Here is a 21,136-nt window from a genome sequence, read left to right as displayed (position 1 = left end):
CTGGACTGTGAGGGTTGGCCATTTTTTACAACAAAAATAGTTTGCGCAGATTTTCTTAAAATAATTTGTTGTTTTATATGTTTATTATTTTCATATTCATATCTACATATGTACATAAATGTTAGCACAATATGCAGGTCCAGTTTGTTTTGCCGCCTTTTTGCTTGACACAGCTGATTTGCTTGCACACGACAACCGATATATTTTTAATTATTGTCTTGCTTTTTTTAAATACGCAGTAATGATTGGTAGGTACTCGTATACATATATTTAAATCGCTTTGATTTTTTTTTTTTTGGTTTTTATCGAGTCTTGTAGACATGACCCATTTAGTAGAAAACGAATATGACAATCATGGCATTGACATTCGTTAATGAGGCTACAATTAACCACATATAATTATTGGTGCGCCCATATTGGCGATTGTAAACAAATTAGCACAAATTATAAAGCGCACTGAACAGATTCGCATTGGAGACGCCGAGACTTGCTTTCAAAAAATACAGAATTCAGAGGCCAGAAAGGCTTTCAATTGTTCTAATTTTATACGCAAAGGCCAGCCTATAAAAGCCTGAATTCGCTAATTCCTAAATTTTCACGTTTTGTAGCCTCTTCATGGGAGCGAAACACTCTTTGCTTAAATAACAATCGTTGCCATAGAACCACTAGTTCGTAATCGAAGATTCTTTTTTTATACCTTCGCATCGACAAAGAACACGTGGAATAAAGTGTTAATCCCATTAACTGACAGGCGTGTTGCATTTGCGGTCAATTTGTCCCGTTGAAATTTCATTAAACTAATAAATTGTAGAAACAATTTTAATCTCAAACATGCAACCAATTAGACAAGAGCATGGAATTAACCAAATTTTTTAAGGGTGTTGCCAGTGGTGATGAAATTAAATAAAAAGGGGTGAAAGTGCACAGCCAATACATTTTTTAAAGGGGGCTTCAAGGGTGAGTGGCTTATACGCATCGCCCTTCGAGAAAAGTTTACGATATACTACATTAGACTGTGCCACCTTACAAGCAAACAAAACAGGTCGACGTACACTCCTGAGTCTAAAGTATTATTGCAAGGCAACTTTGAAATACAATATTTTTGGTGGAAGCCTTTTTACATTTTTCGGTAGCACCTATATATGTACATTCGGCAATAATTATTTTTTTTTTTATTTCTACTGGAATTATCAAAATACTTCCTTCGGGGTATTTAAGAACAATGAACTTTGGATTACAAAAATTGGCAAACTCTGTTACTCTTCAGGAGACTACAAGGAATAATATCCAATTGTTTATGTATGTAATATGTATTATTTTGTATGGGTCCGCCAAAAACCCCCAAAAAAAGCAATAGGGGGACCCGTAAAATAAAGGAATGATTTCGGACGCATTACCATTTCTACGAAAAATTTTTTCCCCATATTAAATACATTGGAAACTTTGAGTAACCCCCAAATATTTTTTTATTTAATCAAACAGGGGTATATTCTGTGTGATATAAAGCCATCCTAGGGAGTTAGAGCATAAATATTCTGACTTTACTTCATTTTGACCACCCTAATGTACATTCTGTGCAGTTTTATACAATTTATTATTATCTTAGAGAATATTGTACAGTTATATTCGTTCTTTTTCTTTTTCTGTCTTGTCCAACTCTTCTTAACCTCAAAATTCGAATAACTTTTAAGCGGCTTAACTGCTTACAGCCGTCATTGGCATTCAACGAGATGAGCAAACAGGTATCCGCCCGAGCTACGTATGTATGTACATATGTATGTAGTAGTTGTTGCATAAGTTGTGTGCAGTCCAAAAGCCAGTCAAATTTTCCAGTCAGTTTTATGAACTCCTAATCCTCATAATCGCCTACATAATCATCCCTAATTTGAGCACTTCACTATTGTCCACGCTCCATTAAATTCCTGCAATGCAGCTAAAACTGACACAGAGTAGTTGCTAGATCCCTGCTCAGCGTTTTTATACACAGACGAATCCACTTTTTTATATTTTATTTTTATTTTTTTAATCCTAGCAACTTCTTTCCCCGTACAGCAAGTACTTCATTTGTTATTGTTTTCAGCCTGGCAACACCTTTTATTGTCACCTTTTTGTTTGTTGGATGCAATATTACACAATTTTTCAGTAGCAACTCATTGCTGCGCTTTGTTCTCTATTTCTGCTCTTATTTTTTGTATTGTTGTTGTTGGCTTTCATTCACACTACACTATTGTGATTTTTTGTGATCTTTCAAATTCGTCAGGCTAAATGAAATGTTCACAAAAACAAAATCTGAGCAGAAAATTCCTTAATTGAAATTCGATGCTATTAGGTTGCAGCGCACAAGCAACCATTCAAGCAACTAACCAGCCAACCAATGATGAAGCACCCGGTTGCAGTGATTTTTGATGAGTGAAGAGGTGCTTCGTCGCATTGACGTGGAGAATTGCGTCTATGACGTTTCGTAGTGCGCAACTTTTGTTGTCACTGTTGTTCTTGCTCTTGGGTGTTTGTGTCTCATGTTGCAAATGTCAGCAATTGTTCTAGCGTCACGTGATGATGGAGGAATGGTTGAAATGGATGGAAAGTGTTTGCTCAAGATAGTATGTATGTATGTATGTAAATATCGTTACCCTAATAAAAAAAAGGCCCTATCTATAGTTTTGGTTTTCGTTATGGGGTGATGAAAAACTCTGTAGAAAATCAAGTCCTTTTGCTGCGAATTTCTTTCAAAGGCTGTTTTTGTTGAAGAATGTAACTAATTTTATGCTGTATTAGTTATGTTTTTAGTGAATAATCGCCAGACATTTAAACAGAGCTGGATTTGACAAGAAAATGAGTTAGGGCCTTTCTATATTAAGGTAACGATATGTAACTAGGTAATTCTGTTACTTAGAGGGTTTAATTATTCTTTAAAACCCAAAAACTTCTGAAGAATGCATAATTAGCAGAAATAAATCTATCTTAAATTTTTTTCTAATTAAAAAATGGTAACTTGTTTGATGCAACATTAAGAATTTTTAAATTTAAATTGTAGTGGTTTTTGAGCCTGGTGACAAGGACAGTGTTCTCTCAAAGGAAGCTTTCAATTGTCTCCTTTGAGCCTGTTTACTTGTAATTGCGGCAGAACCTATTCAAAGTTACGCCGGTCCTTTCGACATGCACAACCACAGAGCCCTCGTTTTAAGTGGGTCATATGCGTGTCTGGTAATCCTATACGATCCTGTACAGCTCCATTTCGGCTTATCTTACGAGCGGTTAACTTAATAATTGTGAGGCGACCCTTCCTACCCGCTGTATTCGTCGCATATGCATACATATCATATATAGAACTAATCAGAAATTGGGCCCAACTCGCTTCTACAGCCATCCATAAGTTAGACCTAACCGAGGAGGAGGAGAGCTATGGACCGCCTGGCTATTTAAGAAAATGTTCAACATGTCTTGTAATGTAATGCAAATGTTTTGGGTGTAACGGAAAGAGACGCCGCCACCTATAAGAACTTTTGTATCCCTGTCATGGTTGCTTACCCTGACGGCCCAAGATGTTATTAGCCTCCTTTATAAATGCTAAAAGTTTCTTCGTAGACGAATTCCTAACCTTAGAAGAATTGAAGCGTTGCAGTCTTAGTCTGGCTAATACCGGACAATCACACACAATGTGCTCCGACGTCTCCTCGTCTTCAAGGCAAAGACAGCAATCCGTCTCTGTGGAAATACCAATCCGGTGCATGTGAGAACGCTGATGATTATGGCGCGTCAGATAGCCAACAAGTAACTTGATATCAGCTCTGTTCATAAGATGTAATATATCTTTCCTAGCGAAAGGAAAGTTTGCCTATCTAAGGTCACCTACCTCTCGCTAGTGCTTACTGCGTTCTGAGTTTACCCGCAGTATCCTGGTACCCAGCATAGTAATATCGTGTTTCTTGCTAACAAGAGTTGAATAGTATTTAAAGCACTCCTTAACGAGTCTGGAGGTGAAAGTCCTATAAGAAAGGGCCTTTATGGCCGCCTGGCTATCTGAAATTCTATGTCTTAGATAGGAGTCTCTTTAGAATTGTACTGTGCTCGAATGGCCTCTGCATGAAGTAACTCGAAGCCTACTATCTGATTGCGCTGGCAGTTGGTGAATTTTCGATACAAATATCTAACAGTACTCGTTCATAAGACTGAACTTTTTTCGCATTAACATTCCTTGTCGAGAGAAATCATTACGACGAAGTACTCGAAAGCATCGAAAACTTTTTATATCATTGATAATCTGATGATCTGACTGATTATGATGATAAAATCTATAGAGAGCTTTGAAGAGTTCCGCCCGCGGGCGGTGTTTTTAGCTTAACTGGGCTAAGTTAAGGCAGAGGGACTTTAGCAATGTTCTTTCGATTTTCTTCGATGCCTTTTAGACAATTCAGTTGTTTCCATTTCTAGGTAGATGGTCCGCATCAAAATGCTCTTTCGCTATGGTTTCGGTTCCTAGACAGTGGGACATTCTTACGAACTGCATAGCCGACGACCTGCCAAGGAGAGGGACGGAAATATCCGAATCCAACTCTGCTCGAGACGTAAACACAGCATAAAGGCCGAAGTCATCAAGGAGGTCAACACCAGGTGGGCTGTGGAAACTACCTTTCATACTAGCAGGCGAATTTGCCCAAAAGTCGATATAAACCAATCCTTAGCTCTCACTCGGTTTAACCGCTCTTCTCTCAGAGTAGTAGTGGGGGTAATTACCGGACACTGTCATATGGGCACGCTTGGAAGGAGGTGCGATATCCAACCAACGATTTTTGTCGCAGGTTCAGAGACGAGGAATAGGTAGAGAGTATCGAGCACTATCTCACACAAGTACTTTTTCGTTGCTTAGCCGACCTGAACTCAACAAATATTCTCAAATTTTTGTGTTATATAAAACGCACTCCGCCAGTGGCCTTTTCAGCCTACGTGTGCCTCCGTGCTCCTGCACGCTTCCAACAATGGTTCATAAGATTTTTGCTGCCGCGTATTCAAAATCAACTTCGATTAGGTGCAACGGATGAGACTATTTTAAGACCATATCTGGCCTTAAAGCTGGCACATTATGTGGCCTCCGTTTGCTCACAACCTCACTGCGGCTACGACACAAATGGCCTCCACTGTTTGCAGAAGCTTCACATAGCAATAAAAGCACTCTCCCACGCAAACGGGTAAACAATTAACTTGAGGAGGATATTGTTCTTGCAGCCTCGAAGTAGTTCATCACTACGAAAGGAAAAAACCCCAACGATCATTATGAAAGGGACTTATTTACGTGGGCTCTTGGCCCATTTCTAAACATAGTGACTCAAACAAGTGACCACGTGTTGATTTTTTTTTGAATATTCACAATATTTTTCAATTTTTTTTAATTTGGAATAATTCAACGGATATTCATCGAAACTCGTTCTTTTTTATCTGAATCCTTAGATCATTTTTGGATATGCAGATTTATAGCCCACATAATTGTAGTGTAATGAAGTAAAAGTTTCATGCGGCTAATCGATCGCGTTGATTTTGTATAAGTTTTTTCCTGATGGATTTTTCCACTTTTTTCCATATATATATGTAAGCATGAATTTCTTATAAAATAAAATGCGAGAGGTCGTTTGCAACAAAATTAAAAAATAATAATCAACGGTAATTTTTGTAAATTTTACTTGTTATATTAAAAAAAACGCAAAAGTAGTAACCAACAAAAAAATACCAAAACTCAACGAGATTTTTTAGTCCGTTGAAACCTCAATACACTAAAATTGTAAGAACTATAAAGCTGCATGCCCAGAAATGTTCTAAATATTTACCTTAAAAATTTTGATATTTTGATAAAATTTGTCGAATTTTCCTAAAGTTTAAACTTTTATTTATTTGACTTTTGTTGAAGCTTGGACAATATTTTTATAGAAAAATTAAAAAAAAATGTACTTAAAAATATTGTGAACATTAAAAAAAAACTGAATTTTTCGTCCGACCTTTTAAGTCACAATTAAATAAATTTTTATATTTGCGCATTATAGAGTTAAAATTTTAATGTGTCAAATATGTAAATACATATGTAATTACAAGCAGGTATCGCATCGTGCAAAAATTTTCCTAATGCAATCGCAACATGAGAAAGAGTTTCAGGTGTCTGCGCAAACGCAATGAGCTAAATAATTTTCTTAGGTGCCTCTACTAGGGATGTTAATTTTTTCGCTTTTTACAATCCCGGGATTACCGGAATGTCTTTATCACAAACCTGGGATTTAGATATTCATTACTTTTCAACAACTTAAATACCATATAAAAAATAATAAATAAATGAGTTTGAAACTAACATTTATATTTAAAGTGGCGTTTTTATTTTTGCTCTCCGACGTCAGGATTTATTTTAAAGGTCCTTGTAATTTCAAAGATATGATTAATTCCAAAAATTATTTAAAAAAATCAGTTCAATGTAGAATAAAAATGTGGGTACCAAATGAAAGAAGAAATTTCTTTAGAATTAAAAAAAACATAAACATTTTTTGGATTCACAAGGACGAATAGGTAATTTTTTAAGCTGATAAAGTTAGAAGGACAAAATTTGAGGATTTTATCGAGTTTATATATATAAGTCCTTAACATTTAAATTTTTCAGAAATAAATACATATTGCGAAATTTCAAAGATAAAATTTAAAAAGGACATTTTCAATACTTATCAGTCCTTCTGCAACATAAACTTGAGTCTGTTTAAATTCTACAGAATGTCATCATTCATTTTGTACCCATACTTTTTCTCTAAGCACATTTCACTGAATTTTTTAAATCATTTTTAAATTACTGACGTCAGAGTGAAAAACTAAAAACGTAATTTGACTATATTTGGCCCATGGATTCCCGAATATATTGATTTTTGTGTGTAAAATTTACTATCGCGCGGTGTTATATGTATAATGAGCTAGACATTTATAGAAAAAATATTAATTATTAAATAAAAAAAAAAATTTATCCAAAGAAATATAGCCAATAATGGTCAAGAAAAGGAGTTTCTATTATCGCCATCGGAACCTAAAAAAACCGGGATCCCCGGGATTAACATTCCTAGCCTCTACATATGCTTGCACATTAGACCGTGCAAGCAAACAAAAAAAGTTCGACGTAAAATATAACAATTTTTTTAATTTTTCGGTGACACCTACATTCGACAAAAAATGTGTTTTTTTTTTAAATGGTTCTACTGGCATAATCGAAATACTTCCTTAGCAAAAGTTTAGTGATTTTTGGTAAGCTTTAATTTACAGACATTAGGGTGGCACGTTGGGGCGATCCGATTTGTGATCTGGTAGCTAAGTACTAGAGCAGGGTACTTTACTAATACTTTAAATTCGAATGTGAACTTATTTTTCTGGCTCGATCTAATGTACATACATATCTACAAACAAACAAACACATTTTGCTAAGTTTATCAAGAAAGTTCTTTTGTTTTACTAGTTTTCATGTTCGTCAAGATACTTGCACCTAAGTGAATAGAAACGTCAAATAACATGTACTTACATATGTACATACACACATACAAAATTTGAAGAATTTGACACGAAAATCTTGCGCAATTTTCGAGTTCAACGGAATTCTATGACGGCTCTGTAAATGTACCTTGCAAAGGTGGTAAATATGTATGCATAAACTGTGCCATATTTTTACCGTTTTTAATTGTAACCGAAATTTAAACCCCGAATTTGGTGTTTCTTTAGCAGTTTTGAGCAATTCGAGACATCCACTGGAGGTCTCTAATGCAAGCGCAGAAGGTGAAATTTGAAATTTGCCGCGGTAGAGAAGGTGATTAATGGTGTATGCACTCAAGTGACATGTGTGTAACGGTAAAGGTGCAATATTTGTATGTATGTAGGTATGCAGCTAGCAAGTGATCTTTTCTTGTTGCAATCCAGTAAAAAGAGAAGAGAAACCATTTTCAATTAAAAACGCAAGTATTTTATATGAAATAACTGTACACAAATTGGGTCAAGGACTTTTCGCTCTACGTATAATTTTTTTTATTCCAATTTGCATCAGAATTTGAGCTGTGCACAAATTATGTGAAACTATTTAAATTTAAAACTATCTAGTTTTCCTGCATACGCATAAAGAAGACAATGCAGCATAAAAGTAAAAATTCAAAAATAAAAAAAATGGCGCAACAAAGGACACGCCTCTCAAGGATATCAGCTAAACAACCCCTAAAGCATTGCCACAACAAACACCACAGCACACGTTTCGATTTCACTTTGTTTCACGTCTAGCAGCAAGCAAGGTGCTGCTTGTTATCCGTGCGCCTTGCCTTGTTTTGGGCTTTGTGTGAGCGCCTGAACACAGCACACCCACACAACGAAAGGCATTCAGGCGCGCATTTTCAACGAACGCTAGCGCTGCGCTCATTCACCACTTCCACCGGCCATTCATTCATTCGTGTGCAACACCACAAACCAATCCAGCCACGGCAACGGCCGCAAAATTCTTGCCCAAAAACCAGTTGCGGCGTTTTACGTACATATCAGTTCTTTTTGAACTACAACGCGACGCGGTAGCTTTGCAAAACGGTATTGCATAGTGTTCGGGTGCAACGAAAGTAAAAAAGCCAAAAACAATAAATTTTTTTCAAATCGTGTGCGAAAAAAATCACTAAAAGTGTATGGAAAAATTATAAAAAAATGTTTAAGAAATTACGCTTTATTACTTTGCTGGATGTTTCGGCATCAAGTTATGCAATAAAATAAGCATTGAACATATTATTCTACATATGTATGTGGTTACTGGATTTTATAAAAAGTGATTTTCAAAACGAGTGAATTAGCAGTGTAGTAGTCTTCTACGCTACAAATTTTCTCAATGTTTGATAAGAATATGGATACGACGCTTTCATCATCGCTACACGGTGGTGATTTAGATTCGACAAGTTCCGGCGGCACATCCTCTGATAATTCAACAGTTATACACGATAATATGCATTCACCCATACAATATGGTACTCTTTATGTGCCCAATTCAAGTAAGGAAATCTACAAAAATTCTTCAAATTTACATGAGAGGGAATATGATCGCATTATATTTAAAAAAAATATATAAAATAATTACACTTTACTACATCGCGGTCATGTCGAGAGGACTGAAAATGCTCTGTATGTTAATTTTCGTAACATTTTTTGGTTCCTGACACTAAAAAATATTAATTATTTCAACATTAAATCTTTTCATTTAAGACGTATGTAATCAACAGCTTTATACACTGAAAAAAATAATCCATATCGTGCTTGTCTCAAAATAAAAATACATATCGTAAATGGGTGGTTTTGCAAAAACATCGACGATATATCTAATTTGGCGCCTCTATGGCCTCTGAGCAACTAATTGTTCACATATGGGGTTTTACTCTAAAACCACTTCATATGGACGGCTAAAACCGAATCAATTTTGTGAGCTATTTTCTAAATAATCATACAAAGCCTACTGAGAAAATCGTCAATCCTATACCACAGATTGTTCAGCTACAGTTTTTTACGAATTATTTTGCGGTTTACATATCAATCATATACAACCGTGAAAATCATTAAGATCCCTGCTTTATTAGGTACATCTTCCATAACACTGATTGCTCAAATATGATTTTTATTATAACTCCTCTATCTATGTGTGTACATAGCGAAGGTAAGCAACTGATTTAAAATACAGTAATAGGTGGAAGTAGAATTTTCTGATGTTCATGTCCTTACTTCTTTCATTTCGTCATAGACCAGACAAGCATATCTTGCTCAAGCAGAGAATTTTCATTTTTTTTCGATTCACAATGTAAAACAATTTGGTCTTTTTCTCCATTTTTTCTCATTAATGAGGCGTGAATGAGGCGATTTGTCATACACAACGCTAATACCATGTTCTGACCGACAACGAAAACACTTTGAAAACGTGTTTTGGGATTGTGGGCTGAAGGCTGTTCACACCGGCTGTTAGTGTTTTCGTTGACATTTCTTACATCCTCTGATTACAGTTTTGCTACACAAAAACCAGGACCAAAATGCTTTTCCCTCATTTTCTTTTCATTAGCAACCTCTTACTTTCATTCTTATTTTACTTTTGCCAGCCAATTAACAATAAATCCGAAATGGTGTATTAAAGATGATAAAATATGACTGCCACTTCGATAAATAATCGAAAAGAAATAGTGCAGACACCGATTGGAATGAGTGGAACGTGAGTTTTCAAGTGGTTTTCAGCGAAAACTTGTTTTCGTTTGACAGATTTTACATGGTCGAAAACACAAATTTTAGGTCGAAAACCAGTTTTAGCAACGAAAACATGTTTTCGATGTCGGTCAGAACATGGTATAAGGGTTTGATCAAAATCAACATGGCGCCCAGTAGGAAATATCGAAAAAAAAATCTAAAGCGCGGAGCTAGAATAATTGTACGAGTGTAATTTTTTTCGTTTTTCTTTAAATATCTTCAATTTCATAGTTTTGATGAGATAATTTAATATTTTTATTAGAAATTCACTAGGTCGCGTGAGAACTTATCAGCATAACCTCAAAAAAATGTGTCTCTATTCAAAAATAAGAAAAAGTGAAAATTTCATTACTGATCCCCCTAAACTCTTTCGAAGAAACTAAGTAAAGCCTATGGTCCTTAAATAATTTGGTTTCAAATGAGCCTCAATCTCCATTTTAGGTAGAAATACTTCCTTCGGTTTTAGTTCACTCGTATGATAATTGGGCCAGGTTTAGGTACTCACAGAGCTCTCACTTTTGGTAGGGGTTTTAGCAGGTCACTGTCTAATCGGTATTTACGCAGTAAAAGTACAACTCCACAACAAGATTTTCAGGCGTTCAGGGCTTTTCAGGCTTTCAGCAATAGCTGAATTATATAGCTGAAAGCCTGAAAAGTACGGAACGCCTGAAAAGCTTATTGTGAAGTTTTATTGTATGGCGGAGCAGGGTTGTCGAGAGAAAACTCGGGCCCTGGACTAAATAATTACGGATCCCTATACATAGATTGTATTAATTTAAAAGCATATGATAATTTTCTTTAATTTATAGAGTCAGAAACTCAGCACGAATCGGAATATATTTATAATAAAAGCCTCTAACACAGGAGCAATTAGATTGCAGAAAAAAATTATAACAAGTTGTGGTTCTGATAGTTCGGGCCTCTTAAAAGCCCGGGCCGGGGGGATTCACCCCTTTCCCCCTCCCCTCGACGGGCCTGTGGTTGAGCATATTACCGGACCCCGAATGTCGCAGTTACCTGGAAGATGACGAGGTGGAATCACCTCAACCCTACCTTCTTAGGTGCACTGTGTCGATTAAGTATTGGGTGCCGTTCAGAATGTGGTACCACAAAGGAGAATCTCCTAATTGTGTAAGTGAACCCCGGTTACATGGGCTGACACCTAACATGGGCAAGCTGTAAAGCATTTCGGCTGGAAATATTTTGTCCAGTCCCGGAGATTTGTAGAGGTGGTAGGACATTATAGCTCATTCCATCTAGTTATGGCTTATAATGTCGCTTATAAAGCTGTCTAGGGTAGAGGTAGAACTGAGTCTAAGAGTCTAGTGGTGTGTAAGGCAGCAAATTTTCGTGCACTGGTACCAAGAACCCAGCGCCATGGCCGGTATCGACGCAATGGGTTAGCGCAGTTGCGCCATTCCGCTTAAGGAAAAGTACATGTGGGCATTTCCAATCTGACGTGACGAAATGTTAAAAAATAAATTGAAAACGTCAAAATTTAAAAACTCTGGGAATTCGTTAAAACTATTTGTTTAAAATTTTTTGTAGTAATATTTGAAATATTTAAAGTTAATTCCATGTTCCAAAATTTAAAAATTTAAATGAAGTGCGGAAAAAGTAAATAGAATCGGCTAAGAATCGACCAAAAACGGCCGATGCCGATGCCGATTAATCGGTCGGACGCTAAATTTTATGTCGAATATATTTTTTTTATTTTGGCTTCAGCGTTACTTAGCGTTCCGTTTTCTTTTCGTGGTTAGGGCCAGTGATCGAACTTCTACAACAATGTGGTAGATCTGCCACTTTTTTGAACATCTACCACATATTCGAGTTTTTGAGTACCTCGTTTTATTTTTGCACTACATAATTTTCTTAATTTTAAGAGCACAAATTGTCCAACACTAAACGCTTATGGTAACAAGAATGATATACATAATACAAGATTCCGCATTCCCGGCGGCTATGAAATTTCTCAAGTAAAAGTAAACAAAGCCGAATGGAAGGATAAAATAAACTGTAAAATAGTATATTTTCTCAATAACTTATAAAAAGAATTAATAGCGAAAATGTTAATAAACTGCTATTTTTGTGAAAGTATTAGCAAATTTCAGTGCATCTTAAGTTTCTGAGGCGTTGTTTACATTTACTTGAGAATTGTCAAAATCGTGCCACATTTGTTCGCTACATCGTGATGTGATAAAAAGAAAAGCTGGCAGCACTCCGCAAGGTTGCAAAATATGTTTGTTCAAAAAATATCTTGATATAGAAGGAGCTACTTTACACTGTCAAGGAAAAAAATTGCCAAAACTTAACGCAAGTTTTAGCAACTTCATATTACACTTTGTTATACTGAAATTAATTTTTTTTTTTTAGTCTAATTAAAATTTTTGCAATTTAGGTGAAACCTTGCAGAAATTTTTGAATTTTTGTACAAAGTTTGATCCAAAACCTGAGATCTACCACATTTTTTTGAAATCTTCCACATTTTTTCCAGATTCTACCACAGAGAATTTTTTTCAAGTCCGATCACTGGTTAGGGCTCGAATTAATTCAGAGCCCACTCTTAAGTCCCAAAGTTTGCACAGCCATAAAGGTTCACGTATTTTACAAGATTGCAGACTTGAACATTCTTCGAGGAATAAATGCAAACTTGAAATTCTGACAACGTTGAAGTTGATTTTTCATTTTAATAGGCATGTCATTATTTTTTTTGGATTACTTACCCCTTGACAAGGCTCTTTATAGGATCTCAGAAATATAAGAACTCCAAATGAATGTTCGTAGGTATGCATGCGAGCGTATGTGGCGCTAAAAAAGATCAAAAACTTCACCAACTGACAGCATAAAAATCAGAAAACTTAGCTTGCATTGGCGCATTTCTAAAGCATTAGGTTACATGTGGACGACAACAACAATTTCAACGAAAAGCATAATAATGAAATATAAACCTAACTCAAACTAAACACCTAAAACAGTTTATTACTCGTATTTACATACATATGAATTTTATTTTATTTTCTATTTAAATAAAATACTTACATACATTTGAACATATACAAATATGAATGTAGTACGTGAGGTGGACGAACATCGGATGAGCGTTAAGTAGTTTGATGTTGCGCTGCTAGGTGATTTTGGACTGGCTAATAACACAACGATCTCTCAAGACGGAATCTGTTTCTACCAAAAACAATACGGTGATCCTCAAAAATATCAACATCAAAAATCCAGTGTTTGAAAAATTTTAAATTTTTTATATCTGATAAATTTTACATATTGTAAAAGTAAAAATTTTGTCGAATTTTTGCGATTTACAAAAAATAAATTTGCTTTTTTTTATTTTTTATTTTCGTGGATGGCTTTAGTTAGAACGTTGAAGCAAATAAATGGGTGCCCCATTTTGTCGATATATTAAGGACCACCCTTATAAATAGCGTACCGTAAAATTCGAACTGTCCCACTACCACGATTGATATTTGCGCCTTTGTGAGCCTAAGAAGTGTCCCTGAGCATCTGCGCTGGACCTTTGCAGTTGCTTAAGCTCTGGCTTTCGGTCACCACACACTGAATTGCAATTAGTCCGATTTATTTATGAGCAATCCGCATATAGTTAAAGGTATCTACCAACTCTCATCCTGCTCTTCCTCGATGAGATCAGGAGTACCTATGTAGCGAGTCAGCACATCCACCATGCAATTTTTTGCAATATCATGGTGGTCTAGTGCAGAGGATAGGTCAGGCATTCCTCGACTATTCTCGAGAGCATTGTAAGTGAGCGGAAGGCCTGGATTCCAATCTGCTAACAGAGTAAATGTTCAGCTCCCTTGTCAATATTACACAAACGACTGCATTCTTAGTGGTAGGTACAAACTCTGCAGTGGTCTGATAGCTTTATTTGAAGCGTAGGAAAAGTTCTTGGCAGAACACACTTCCGGCAACTCTTTTGTCAATTAACGACCACTCGATTAAAAGTTAATTAGTCTTTCCTCCCGCTCATGCTTTAAGGGGATGTGAATAAAGTGAGACAAGAACTCCACGTCAAGCTTTTTAGGCGTTGTGGCTTTAAGCTCCGACATACATACAAATCAAAACTTAAACATAACTAAATAAAGAGCTGAAAGTCTTTAAATCTGTGCTCGCCTGGAAGGGTTTTTGTGGAGTTCAGACTCTAAGAGCTGCTTGGAGCGAATATAGGTACGCAGAGATCTTTGTTATCACGGATGCAGTCCCAGCTTCCAAGAATATGGGAATATTAGAATATTGAAACCCTGATTCAACTAAGCACTCAGAGCTTCTAACCGATCTCCCTAAATAGGCGCGTTTAGCGTAGCGCGCGAATGCTCATCTCTGTCTGAAACATAAAGTTCTTGCTGATAAAGACAAGCTGATAAGCGTAACGCTCAACGCGCTTATTTAGGCAAGCAGTAACTCTGAACACTGCACAAGATTTAAGTATTCTAACCTTTATTTACAATGCATACATATTTCCCCAACACTTTTCCAAATTTTTCCAGATTATCGCGGTAATATCTCCTGCAAAACGGTTCTACATTTTGACAAATTCTACGCCAGTGATAAAGAGATCGAGCGAAGATTTTGCGATATTACCAGTGATTATGACAAGTCTCCACCGCCTACCGCTGCGGGTTCACCGCTATATCCCGCGCTGAATGGCGTCATCTATGAAAATGGCGTCGGTGATCACAATGGTAATACTAAAACAACGCTCGCCAATGATGCGCTAAACAGCGGCATTAATCGTACAACAGCAATAGGTTTGAGTGGGGGCAGTCAACTGATACCCGGCATAACAACAACACATGGCATGTCAGGTGGATTCCAATTGGATCGCAAGTTTTTACAATTCACCACAGATCAGGTTAGCGCAAGCTTTTTGAAAATCTATTAAGTAACATTTTCTCTAAAAACGCATTTTTTTATTCGCTCTTCGCAGATCCAATGCATGTGTGAGGCGCTGCAACAAAAGGGCGATATCGAGAAGTTAACCACCTTCCTGTGTAGCCTACCCGCCAGTGAACTGTTCAAGACGAACGAAAGTGTGTTGCGCGCACGCGCACTTGTCGCCTATCATCGTGGTCAATTTCACGAGCTCTACAACCTACTGGAAACGCATTGCTTCTCAGTGAAATACCATATCGATTTACAAAATCTTTGGTTCAAGGCGCACTACAAGGAAGCAGAGAAGGTACGCGGACGTCCTTTGGGGGCGGTTGACAAATATCGACTACGTAAAAAATATCCATTGCCAAAGACGATTTGGGATGGTGAGGAGACTGTGTATTGCTTTAAGGAAAAAAGTCGAAATGCTTTAAAGGATTGCTATATGACAAATCGTTATCCTACGCCGGATGAGAAGAAAACGTTGGCGAAAAAGACGGGTCTTACGCTGACGCAAGTGTCGAATTGGTTCAAGAATCGAAGGCAACGGGATCGAACGCCGCAGCAAAGGCCGTGAGTAAACTTTTTGTTAATATTTCGAGATTTTGTTAGTTTAAATCGTGATAGGAATTTTGCTGTGCAGATATTTCCAATTAAGCCTGTCTGTGCTATCGTCGTCGAAGTCGAAAATTGGTTCGTTCTCTCTCGAGCGAACTTAGAAATCTTTCTCGGGATTTCGGATTCACTATTTTAATTATGAACGAAATTTAACTATGGCAATCGAAATTTAGCATAGCGGCTCCTATAATCCCAGTGCAGAGACTGTTATAATCCCAGTGCTCAGGTCTTACAATAATTTTTTCTCGGTAATTTTTTCCCAATAAAGCCGGAATAGCGCCAGTTGCTTCCTTACTTCTGCAGAAATCGATAGGCGAGACTTCGAATCCGGCGAACTATTGAGAATCTCAGTGAGTTCTTGTGGTCTATCCGTCATTTTTAGACCAAAACGAATTAGGCAGACATACTAGAGTGTCCACCCGATTTTGTTAATTTTCTTAGAACATAAATCCGATTTCAAAAACACACATACACATTAGCATTGTAAACAAAATCACACAGTAATCAAATCAGAAAGCGTGGACGATAATCATTTCAATACGTAATTAGCTATAACGCTCGCCATTAGCTCGTACAAATCGAAATGAGTAATTGAATGAATAAATGCGTTCTACTTTACATATTTAATACGACTACATACTACATTCATATATACATACATTCGTGTACATTAGGTTGGCTCAGAATTTTTTTTTTGCCCTCTTAATTGTTTCCCTTTGACCTATAGTCAAAGATTTAGCACCAAAACTCAAAATGATATTGTTTGCAACTTATGTTTACTTATTTATTTTTTATAATGTTCATTTAAAAAAATTATAACAGAAACCACATAGATATGACACAAAGAGCGATAGTAAATGTTTTCTTACACTCATTTTAAACCAGGGTTGTGCCTGTAAAATATTTACATTATTTACAACAATTCTTTACTGTAAACACTTAAATGTAAATATTTACAGGGTGATATTTTTATTTTTGGACCAAAACTTCAATTTCAAATCGGTACGGGTTATAATCATCCTACAGCAAAAAAAAAACTTTATACATTTCGTTTTGTTCTTTTGGTCAAAGGGAAAAAAAATAGAACGACTCCTTATGTTCAGCGACTCCCTAGTGTATATACGTACATACACATATAGATATGTATGTATAGTAGGGTGCAATAAGTTGTGATTTTTCCACCATAATTATAAAATTTATTGTCAGCCTTATCATGAGTTTCATTTTCCCCGAACCGGTTCACTTTTCACATTTGGTTTCCACATATTTACTATGGACGGAATACAAATTTTCGGGTGAATTTTTTTTCGGGCAAAACTCAGGATAAGGCAGATTATTTTGATTCCGTTGATCGAATTTTTAAATATATGTATGTATGCAGACCTTTAAGCTGCAAAACCTCTGAAGTTATTTTTCAGGAAAAAAATTTTTAAAAACTAACTTTATCTATTTATAAAAACTCGATTTTAGGAGGTATTTTCAAATAGATCCAGCTAATGTAAATCCTAAAATTTGTCCAAAATATTTTAGCGAAAGTTTTAAAATATAATAAGTTTCATATTCCCGATGGACAACAAATACCAATTTTTTTATGGAGAGTGAAGCACCCTAACGTACAGTAAAAAGTCCAAAATGCATCGTTTTCGAAAAGGTTTCACATTACAAAAATGCTGTGGAAGAAAAAACGATCCATTCATTGGCCTGAAGTCCATAGACAAGCAACCGAAGGCAATACGCGCGTCAAAGGCACAGCGGGCAGCCACTTGACGTTTTCGAAAGGGCGAACACGCGCAAAGTGGTTACTCGTAACAATAAATGAAAATCAAATGAGCAAAACTCAAGAATTTCCCTATAACTCATAAAATATTGGCTAGCGATTCGCCGGGTGGTAGACGACGTACTGTAGATGCAGGCGTCGTTACTTAATGCGGAAAATTCAATCGAACCAAATTGGCATTAAAAATCTCATTCATTACAAACTGACCGAACGGGCAAAATTAAACAAAAAAAACTCAGAATTTTACATTTGTACCTACATATGTATGTATGTATTTATGTATGTATGTATGTAGCCAAGTAATATTGGATGTCGAATCGTGCTGCTTGTGAGTGGGGACACACGTCCTATTTCCTGTTGGATTGTAGTATGATTACATAGTTTTATTTTATTTTTGGCGGCTGCGTGAATTCAATTTACTCATTTAGCACTTGAGTGTGTTTTATGTGCCCATTTGCTTGGTTGTGCCGCGATGCGGTTCGTTGGCGGGCTGAATGCAATTTTGTTATACTTTTATTTTAATACATTTTCAGACATTAAGTCGCCGCCACAACCGTATGTAGCATTTGCTTGTGTGTGTGTGTTTTAGTAGAAAAATTTACGCATGCGCAGCGCATGTGCCTCCAGTGCAATGTCATCAGCGTCAAAACTGCAGCAACGCGGTACGCACAATGGGACGTCGATGTGGCACAAGTTTTTTATTTAAATTTTTTTCATAGTCAAGTGTGACAATTGAAAATTTGACCGTTTTGGGTCAGCATGTGTTTTCCATTAGAGCATTGCAATGCGCCTATTTCTATTTAAAATTTGACGAATTTCGAAGAAGCATACAGTTTTTAAAAATTTTAGTTTTCCTAAAGTTGAAAAAGTGCGCGTGCGTAAAAATATCTTAAACTTTTTACCAACCACTTGTACATTTCAGCTCATCCATATGATCGAGAGCACGATTTGTGAGAAAAAATATTTAGGAAATTTGACTCCTTATTAGCACATTAAGGCAATAAGGAATTCCGCAGCATATTAACGAGTCGAATAATCTCTCCATGGTACCCTGTCGAGACTATTTTTGGGGGAATTGAATGATATATACTTGCTTCAATTAGTCAGAAAAATATACATTTCACTAGGTGCTAGTCCACTTGTGTTTAGTATATAATCAGCATTCTAATGTATCCAACAAATCGCATACATTTCTCGATTACCAAGTATTGCAAAAATGAATGCCCCTATTTTCTTACGACAACGTCTTTTCGAATGTGAAAAGGGTTGTTTTACTTATTATTTTTTCGATTACCATACATTACATTTTCCCACTAGCAAACTTTTCCGTGTGTGCCCATCAGGCAGTGTCCGGTGGTTCCGCCGACTACTAATGTGAGAGAAGGCGGCCCAGCCGAGTGAGAGCTATGGATCGCTTTACATTGATCATTGACCAAATTTTGCTGGGCAGCGAGGGGTTTCCGCAGCCCATCTGGTATTTACTTCCTAGATGAGTTCGGCCTTTAGTCTGTGTTTGCAGGAGGTTACAGGTATGGCCGCATTTTGAGCAGATATTTAAAAGACAGTGCATTTTTCTACGATTGCTATTTTATGCGCGCACACTATGACTTGAAACTAGGCGGCCTTTAGGATTAGAAGTAGATTCAAGAGTAGAGCAGAGAGAATGCCCCCTTGGGGAGTGCCTCTGATCATGTACTTTGTAATGGAGCCGTCCTCCAATTCTGAAATAATAGTTCGCTTGTCGAGAAGCAACCCAACAAAATCCACCAGACCTCGTTGCACCCCCACCATAAGGAGGGAGTTAACAACAAACTTTGGATAGACATTGTTGAAAGCAACCTCGGTATCGCGAAAAACCAATCCGTTTCAATCGTCATTCCACCACTTCGTGAAGTGCGATCTCCACAGATTTTTCTTTGGAATATTCATGCTGATTCGATGAGAGGTTGTCATTTTTTATATAGTTTTAAGAAAGAATAGGCCTGAAATCCTTGGGTTTTCCATGAGCGATAGATAGACAAGCTTCGAATTTGCCCACTCGTATGGTATGTGAGTTAGGGTTAGGCAGGCTATAAAAATCTGAGAAAGCAGAGGGCACAGTATGTGCTGAGCTTCTGTAGTTGGGCGGGAAAGACCCGTCAAGTACAGCAGATTTTTAAGGCTGGAAAAAAATTAAAACCCATTTCACCCTCTCATAACTTAATACGTCCCTACAGTATCACCTAAGGACGAGTAAGTCCCAGACCCGGTGAAGTGCCGGACGTGTGATCCGAGCAACCCGGGAAGTGAGTGCTCGTAAGGCCCTCTAGCATTTCATTGCGTGATGATGTCCAGTCAGCGTTAGGCTTCTGGATAGAGTTCATATTTGAACTCAGAACTTTTCTCAGCCTATAGGCTTCAGAGTTCTCTGCTATGTTGTTGCAGACGATTTCCCAAGAATCGCGCTTCGCTCTCTTTATGGCCTTCTTGGAAAATTTTAGTGTATCCTTGTACGGTTGCCAAAGGCCGGTTCGCTTGGATTGATTGAAAAGCCTCCTGCTGTTTTTCCTCAATGCTGAAATATCTGAGGGTATATTTTATCCCTTCGGGAGGGTGCTTTGGCAGGAGGCCCTTAAAACAGAATTACAGATATATGTCACACAGTTCACTGCTTCTTCAATTTTTGACGATGAGTCCAGCTTACCGAATGAAACAACATTCATGTTCGAGAGACTCGCTTCATGAGGCCTTAACGATAAGCAAGACTGATTGTGAGAAGCGTAACTATGTAGTGGGGCCGACAACGAATATTTATACGTGGGGGGCCAAGATGGCCTAAATGAGTCCCTTAGTTTCCAGAATAGCAGCAATCTAACAAGACCGTGTCAAGACTGTATGGGCATTTCAAGAAAACTGAAGATTTGGATTGGAAGGACAGGCATAAGCACACATGCTGTTGTTGTTGTAGAAGTGATCGGCAGGTAAAGTAACGCGAGGCACAGCCTCTTATGTACTTAAGGTAATGGGATCATCGATGACTCCAATTCATGCGATACAAATTAACTACTAAAAGATTATTCCGACTATAGTCTTCACAACAAAATACATAGTTTCCCTGATTTAAAAAGTTGTATAAATAATTTTATTCACATACATATCCTTTCTCTTTCCAGTGACATCATGTCTGTCCTGCCTGTACAACAACTGGATGCCAATGGCTTTCCACGCATGTTTAACGCCCCCAGTTACTATCCAGAATCGATTTTTAACACTCAATAACATAAGGTCTTGCAGTTTTAAGGATGGTTGGTTTTTATTAGGAAACACGCGCTATGCTTAAATTATAAATATTTTTAAAATTCTGTTTAAATTAAAGAAAAAACATAAGCCCATTAAAAATGGCAAACTAGCATAAATGTTTTTAACATAAATTTATGTAAGGCTCAACTATATAATAAATAAAATATTTATGTCATATGTTAATGTACAATAATTTTTTTAAATTGCAATACATTTTAAATTTTTAAATAAATTGTAGGAAATACAAAAAGAAAACATTATCGAATAGCGGGAAAAATTCAATTGAAACATAAGCATTTTTTTAATAAATGT

The 21,136-nt window shown here is 36.8% G+C and overlaps 1 protein-coding gene across 1 annotated transcript; it reads left to right on the top strand.

Annotated features, from left to right (window-relative positions):
- The first annotated feature begins 8,781 nt into the window (after positions 1-8,781).
- Six4 (homeobox protein six4) lies at positions 8,782-20,898 on the top strand. The gene is made up of 4 exons (XM_017632022.1): positions 8,782-9,020; positions 14,766-15,130; positions 15,206-15,723; positions 20,698-20,898. The coding sequence occupies exons 1-4, from the start codon at positions 8,861-8,863 to the stop codon at positions 20,801-20,803; spliced, it is 1,149 nt and encodes a 382-aa protein (XP_017487511.1). The 5' UTR covers positions 8,782-8,860; the 3' UTR covers positions 20,804-20,898.
- Positions 20,899-21,136: the final 238 nt, after the last annotated feature.

The sequence above is a fragment of the Rhagoletis zephyria genome, unplaced genomic scaffold, assembly GCF_001687245.7.
Source record: "Rhagoletis zephyria isolate East Lansing unplaced genomic scaffold, Rhagoletis_zephyria_1.1 Rzeph_scaffold_09555, whole genome shotgun sequence".
Classification (NCBI taxonomy): domain Eukaryota; kingdom Metazoa; phylum Arthropoda; class Insecta; order Diptera; family Tephritidae; genus Rhagoletis; species Rhagoletis zephyria.
Note: the sequence above shows the minus strand (reverse complement) of the source record. Positions and strands in the feature narration are given on the sequence as shown.